The 7,822-nt window shown below is 34.3% G+C and overlaps 1 protein-coding gene across 1 annotated transcript in view; it reads right to left on the bottom strand.

The window, feature by feature from the left end:
* Nucleotides 1-7,822, bottom strand: part of USH2A (usherin) — a 602,856-nt gene that overhangs the window by 474,873 nt on the left and 120,161 nt on the right. The window contains exon 8 of the mRNA XM_081823209.1: nt 5,302-5,460. Within this exon, the coding sequence (XP_081679335.1) occupies nt 5,302-5,460 (159 nt within the window). The remainder of the gene's footprint in view (nt 1-5,301; nt 5,461-7,822) is intronic.

Here is a 7,822-nt window from a genome sequence, read left to right on the forward strand (position 1 = left end):
ACCGTATTGGTAGCACAGAGTAGAAGCTCAATAAAAATTTGTTGAATCAAGCAGCAAAGCTGATACATAAAATTTACTATGCCTCTTTAAAAAAGTGATATCCTCCACTAGAAAGATTTGATGAATGACATTTACTATGCTTCTTTGGAAAAAGTGATATCCTCCATTGGAAAAATTTGCTTTTGATATATTCATAGTAGTTGCTAAGTAGTTTCATTCTATCAATTATTCAAAGGACTACTACATTGGTTTTCAATGTATTACCTGAACATCATACTTGTTGCTCATAACAGAGTATTGTGATCATAATTAAACAATAAGGGAAATTGCCTGTCTATAATAGCTAGGGTGTAGTTACTATTACATACATTTCTGGCATATAATAGTAAATTCAATAAATACTTATTAAGTTAAAGTTTTCTGTATTCCACATGAGACAGTTTAAAATATTTAAAACATTTGAAAAAATCATTGAAGGTTTGCAAACTGGTGGAAAATATTCTATTTAATGTGTCAAAAGCCAAACCTAAAAGGTAAAAATAAATATCAGTGCTTAATATTCAAAGAGAATGCACACGCTTAAACTGGAAGTTGGAAGATACATAACCTGATGATAATTAAGAGAAGTTCAGTACGTACTTGATGCTTGTAGCATTTGAGAAATGGAATATAATCCTGATAGATCAAAATCTACAAGAGGAGTCTATTTAGTAAGTAATTAATTATAGAATTGAGATGGCAGCATATATTTGGTTAAAAACACTGTATAAACAACATATAGTATGGACTAAATAAAAGTAATTGAAAGGGTGTAAATAGAATTCCCCTTAATTTTATCATAACAACAACAAAATGACTTGGGTTAAAAGAACTTATCTAGAGCAGGTCATACTCCTAAGTTAGGATAAGAATTATCTCTATCTTTAACTCTGAGCTTGGAAAAATTGTTCTCCTACCACAAACTTTTTTTTTTTTTTTTAAGATTTTATTTATTTATTTGACAGGGAGAGAGAGCACAAGCAAGGGGAGCAGTAAGGAGAGGGAGAGGGAGAAGCAGGCTTCCCGCTGAATAGGGAGCCCCATGCAGGGCTCTATCCCAGGACGCCGGGATCATGACCTGAGCTGAAGGCAGACGCTTAACCGACTGAACCATCCAGGCGCCCCCTACCACAAACTTCTGCACATTCAGGACAACATTCAGAATTCTTGCCTCAGTGCTAATTCATGATCTTGGCTGGTACCCACTATGGTTTACAGTATTTCCCTAATATACCACCCATGAAAGCTACCTGGACGTGCTGAGCTTTGCTGAATGTACCTTATTTTCTTATACACCTTCCCTTCATGCTGTTCACATACAATTTCTTCCAGGAAAATCGTTCTTCCTTCACTGCAATACCTGGCTAATCTAGGTCACACATCACCTCCTTATTGTGAAACTTTCAATTATTCTCAGTCTCCTCTCTGCCACCACAGGCATGGCTTCCTCTCCCCCTCCCAGTACTTTCCTAATACTCTAAGTCTACTCTAACTCAACATTTAATATATATTATAATTTTTTCTTTTTATCTCCCCTCTCAATAACAAGAACTGCTCCCTCCATCTTTGTGTTTCTAGTGACTCATACAGTTCCTGATCTGGAGTAAACACTGAATAAAATTTTACTGAATAAATGTTCCAGAGGGGAGGGGGGGTGGGGGGATGGGTTAGCCTGGTGATGGGTATTAAAGAGGGCATGTACTGAATGGAGCACTGGGTGTTATATGCAAACAATGAATCATGGAACACTACATCAAAAACTAATGATGTAATGTATGGTGATTAACATGACATAATAAAAAAAAAAGAAAAGAATTTTACTGAATAAATAAAGGAATGACTTTTCCGTATATATCTGATTGATTTTTCTAGGAAAGAATATTAAGAGCTTTATAGAAACAGTTGCTTGTCCTCAACTCTTCTAGTTTTTTTTTTCCTTATCCCTTCCCTTTATTTACTGTTTGCTTCTCTCAGAAAAGCTGAACCATCTTACCACTTGTTACATTGATCCCTTGATGTAGCATAGAGTAACAAATGATAATGATATTAAAGGTAGAAATGAAGTCCCAGGGTTCACTAAGATGTATCATCATCTAAAACTCTAAACTATGTTAACGTCTTTAGGCTATGCAAGCAATGGTCATGTGTAGAAGTATTCATCCTCTAGCTTCTCTGTGATAGGATTTTTTTAGAGTAAACATGTAAGGACTATTTCTCTACTCATGGCTTCCCATGAATTTGGGGAGAAAAGGGGGAAACAGAGCATGCTGAGATCAGCCCATTGATTTATTTTTCTCTTCTAATCTGTCTTCATGCAGGAGAGAGGGTCTAATCTCCAATCTGACTTTTATCAGTAATAAAGATGACTTTTATTTTTCATGTCCATCTTACTGACTCTTAGGTCTAGTTCTCTTTTAGTTCCAGACTCAAGTAGGAAAACATAATATGATTTATTGGCCACTCTCTAAAACTACAACACTATCAAATGAGTGCTATTTCCTATGATAACTGTTCTCTTCACACCCATCATACGGAAAACACCTGTGGGCAAACCAGATTGGAGCTACAGGGGAGATAATATTAGGTGCTGATTATGTATAATTCCCAGTGTGCTTATTTGACCTCTATACTTTTCTCTCCTATTTTTGAAAGCTAGTTATGTACAAGCTTATGAGGATGTAAATTTTTCTTATTTTTAAAAAGTTTATTATTCAGAAACTTTAAAATTATTCCACCATTACCTCTGTGCTATTACTAGTAACAAATACTTTGCAAACCTTAAAGATGATAATACACCAGTGTGTCATGATCTTAGGTTGGAAACCATTGTCCTGATGGTACATCAGGCAAGCTAGGAAAAGTTATTATTCTAACAAGGAATTCTATAATGGTCTCAACCAAATGATCAACTTTCTCAGAAGACAACACTATTAATTTTCTATGAAAAGTTCAATGATTCTCCACCTATAATTCCAAATGCCTTTATTTAACCCAAAGATTTGTGTTCATCCGACTGAATATAAGTTCTGTTTCCTTTTCATATTACACATGCTATCCACACACTGGAAACAGTAATAAACATGAGGGTATTATTAGAATGATACAAAGTTCTGACAGCATTAACCAATTGTTCTTACTGTTCAAATGCCATGATGCAGATAATTTTCACATCATTAATTATAGTGATTGTCAAGAAATGCCAAGAGTGGCATTTTTTAATGAAAAATAAGGTTTTAGGAAATAATACCTTGTTTAATAGGATTATATAAATGTCTGATTAGTGAATGAGTACACATTATTTATGTAAGAAACTGTTATTTGGATTCTATATTAGTGCAATCATGAATAAGAGCCAGAGCGTTATATTCTCATGTAATGGTCTATAAAATAGATCACAATATGTTACTATGGAAAATATGCCACTGGAATTGAAGGGTATAATTGAAGTTTAATTTTATTATTGAATTAAGCTGAATGGAAAATGGGGTGACCCTAATTCATAATTTCAGAAATAATCCAACCAGTGGTACAGTCATCTTCAAAATCACTCCAATATTTTTATAACTCTCTCTTCCCCTATCACAAAAGTTTAAGTTTCAGGACACCTGGATCATGCTGATATTTGGAAGAAAATAAACATTCTAGTAGCAGGTTTTTAGGATGCTTTGCCAACATGGCAGATGTAGACAGATGTTCATTTCCCTTTGCAATCTGCATCATGAAGTTCAGAGTTGCCATTAACTTCAAAGAAGAGCTGGAATACTGGAGAAACATTTAGAGTTAACAGAAAGTGGACACCATAATGTAGGTGCATGTCAGTCAGAATTAGGTACAAAATGTAACCTACTCTACTACATGCAAAATAGAAATGTATGCTCTGCAAAAGTTTTAAATCCAATCACTATATTAAAACAAGGCATCTCCCTAACCATTTTGAGGAAGATTATGGAACTTCAGTGCCTCTACAGAACTTTATACACTCTTCTAACTAATTAAGTAAGTTAAACTGGAATTTGGAAAATGGGTATTAAAGAGAACAAAATGGAAACTTGAATTAGAATCACTATTCCAATGTTTTTAAACTAATTTCTTAAACTAGCTTGTAGCTAAACATGACTAGAGGCAAATATCAGATAAGATAGAGCTGGAAGGATGTAAACATTTCTCTTTCTTCATTCTGACTTTAGGAAAACTATCTAAAACATCTAAGTATTTTTTTTAAAGACAATAGGTCCCCATAGTTTGATTTCTATAAGCTCCTTTAAAATCTTCTTGAAAGTTATAGATGCAAAGATAGTCTTCATGGTTTTTCATATCCTTTCTCTTTCAATTTAAGTTCATATTATATTCTATCTCTGTGGAAATGGCAGTGTGTGCATAAAATTACATTATTTGCATGAAGGTTAGTACTCCGATTTCACTTTTTAAAAGTCCATTTTTAACCTAAGAACTTTAAAAGCTGAACCCATGTAATAGAAATATTTGATAAATTTTCTGTAACCTTTATGCTCAGAGAAAACTATAGTTCAGTTTGTTGTAAGTCTTCCAATATTTCTACATATTTTTTAATTTAATATAACAGATTATTTATAATATTTTTATTATGTTATACAATGTGTCATGGACATTTCCATTCATGAACATGTAAACTAAAATATAATTTTATAGGTAATCACATCCTACAATTCACTTACCAATGTATCAGGATCCTATTATGCCATCTATCAAAATTTATTGAAAGATCTTTGAATATCTGAATGTTATGCAATATTTTGCTATTACAAATAGTGTAGGCTGGAACATATTTTGTGCCCACTTATGACTGTTCATTTAAGACAAATTTCCTAAAGGAAATTTGCTGAGTCAAATGGTATACAAAAGGACATAGTTTTTCATACATTTTAACAGTCTATCCTGCATGAAAAGTTGTGCCAATGAACTTACACAGACAGTCCAGCAATTTATGTAAGTTCTAACTGCTCCACATCCTCATCAATGCTGGCTGAATAGGGTAATTTTTTTTTTCATCTTTGAGAATTTGATAAGCATTAGGGACTATCAAATAAGAAGCATCTCATTTTTATTGCATTGTTTTGATTACAAGGAGACTGCTAGTGAGACTCGTAATTCTGTCTCTGCTTGAAATACTCTCTGCTAGATACAGGAAACCACAACAACATTTATCCTCAGTGTCAAAGAACTTAACTAATGTATCAATTCTCAGAATATTATATCTTTCTATCACCAAACCTTTAAACTTACTGTATGGGTATTGATCTTCAGTTGTATAGATTTCAGAACTGTCCCTGAATAAACTGTAAGTAAGCCAGTGGGCATTTGGAGAATCAGGTGGACTCCAGGACAGATTGATAGCAGAAGAACTTTGAACTTGTCCTCTGGGTGGAGGTTGTTGGGACGGAGCTAAATTACAATAGAGAGAGCATTTATTAGCAAAGGCAATCAATAAGCACACAAGTAAGCTAAAGTACGATATCCAGCAAAGAGGTCTCTCTGATTCAGGATTACTTTATCAAGAAGACATGTGGTTTACCAAGACATTAATAAACAGAAGGTATACATCATGAGTTCTCTAAAACAAAGCTTTTTATCTATAAGCATAAAACAATTTTGTAGGTCAATGCAGCTGTCATAAACATAGTTGGGGAGTGGACCACAAACGTTTACACTAAGCACTTCTTCTTCTTTCTTCTTCTTCTTTCTTCTTCTTCTTTCTTCTTTCTTCTTCTTCTTCTTCTTCTTCTCTTCTTCTTCTTCTTCCTTCCTTCTTCTTCTTCGTCTTCTTCTTCTTCTTCTTCTTCTTCTTCTTCTTCTTCGTTGTCTTCTTCTTCGTTGTCTTCGTCGTCTTCTTCGTCTTCTTTGTCGTCTTCTTCTTTGTCTTCGTCTTCGTCTTCTTCGTCTTCGTCTTCGCCTTCGTCTTCTTCGTCTTCGTCTTCTTCTTCGTCTTCTTCTTCTTCGTCTTCGTCTTCTTCGTCTTCTTCGTCTTCGTCGTCTTCTTCGTCTTCTTCTTCTTCTTCGTCTTCGTCTTCTTCTTCGTCGTCTTGTCTTCTTCTTCGTCTTCTTCTTCGTCTTCCTCTTCTTCTTCGTCTTCTTTCTTCTTCTTCTTCGTCTTCGTCTTCATCTTCTTCTTCGTCGTCTTCTTCTTCTTTCTTCTTCTCCTTCTTCTTGTTCTTCTTTTCTTCTTCTTCTTTCTTCTTCTTCTTCTTCTTTCTTCTTCTTCTTCTTTCTTCTTCTTCTTCTTCTTCTTCTTCTTCTTCTTCTTCTTCTCCTCCTCCTTCTTCTTTTCTTTTTTTTTTTTTGAGAAAGTATCCAAGGATACATAACACTTATTTTCTACTTAATTATTTTAAAAGTTAACATAAATAAGTTACGTTGAAACTTGAAATTTAAGTAACATAATTTTTGGGTTTTGAAAAAGAAATTTTCCATTACACTAAGCACAATGCCTCATCTTGCTTCACAGAGCACAGTGTAAAATAAAGAATAATAGTTGGAGATACAAATACCCATGGATTTCACGGATATTAAACAGTCCAAATATTAACAAGAAATAATTTGAATGTACTATGTGGATATACCCACACTTGTTAGAGGTGCAATGATTTTTAGAAGTAATATGATTGCTTCCATGAGGCACATAAGAGCATTCATCTCACTATTTTAGTGATATTTTATATAATGTAAGTACATACTATGAAAACATCATCTCTTCTCACTGCATATTTCCCTCAGTCTCCCTCTTTTCCTTCATTCCTCACGACCCCCCCTCCCCGCCAGAATACCTAAAGGTAAAGGAGAAAAAAATGTCTAACTATTTAAGGACAATCAGCCACCAGTTTATTAATTACCTTCTGGCTTAAGAAAATTCATAATCCTCCATCCATTTAGAGAAGTACATCCTACTCAGAGTTCTTCATTAAATAACATATCATAGGTTTCTGTGTTACTTTACTTTAAAAAACATTAATATTTTTGTTAAGAAATTTCAAAAAATCATGTATAGAAATGAATCAATCAAATAATTATCAATATTTATATGAAATATTTACAGTCACTGGGTGATAGGGTTTCAGAAGAGGAGAGAGAGTACATTCAAATTAACTAATGTAATAAAGAGCTTGATAAAGAAACTATTTTCAAAAGGATAGGCAGAGAGTGTAAGGAAACCAAAAGAAATAGAGCAGTACTCTGTGGTATGATAAGAGTAGAGCTCCTTTACTATTTATGTTAGGGGTCCTCAAGACCACTCCCAGGTTCAAAGACTTGCAGGACTCATCATATAGTCCTACTTGTGGCTAAAATTTATTATAGCATAAGAATAGAGTACAATCAACAAAGGGAAAGGTACATGGGTAAGTCCAGGGGAAACCAACCTCAAGGTTCCAGTCATACAGGATATGCCTAATTCCCCCGGGAATGTTTTATGAAAATATGTGCAATGTTGCCAACAAGGGAAGCTCATTAGAAACTCAATGCCCAGGGTTTGTATGGGGGGCTCTTTATGTAGACAGCCTCTGTCTACATGAATAACCCCTCAAATCCTAGATTCCCAGAAGGAAAGCAGGGTTAAGCATAAACCATTTGGTTGAACAAAATTTAAGAGACAGTGAGCCAAACCATGGAAAGAGCCAAGATGTCCATCGACAGATGAATGGATAAAGAAGATGTGGCATATATATACAATGGAGTATTATGCAGCCATCAAAAGGAATGAAATCTTGCCATTTGCAATGACATGGATGGAACTGGAGGGTATTATGCTGAG

The sequence above is a fragment of the Leptonychotes weddellii genome, chromosome 6, assembly GCF_054177405.1.
Source record: "Leptonychotes weddellii isolate Sample4059 chromosome 6, ASM5417740v2, whole genome shotgun sequence".
Classification (NCBI taxonomy): Eukaryota; Metazoa; Chordata; class Mammalia; order Carnivora; family Phocidae; genus Leptonychotes; species Leptonychotes weddellii.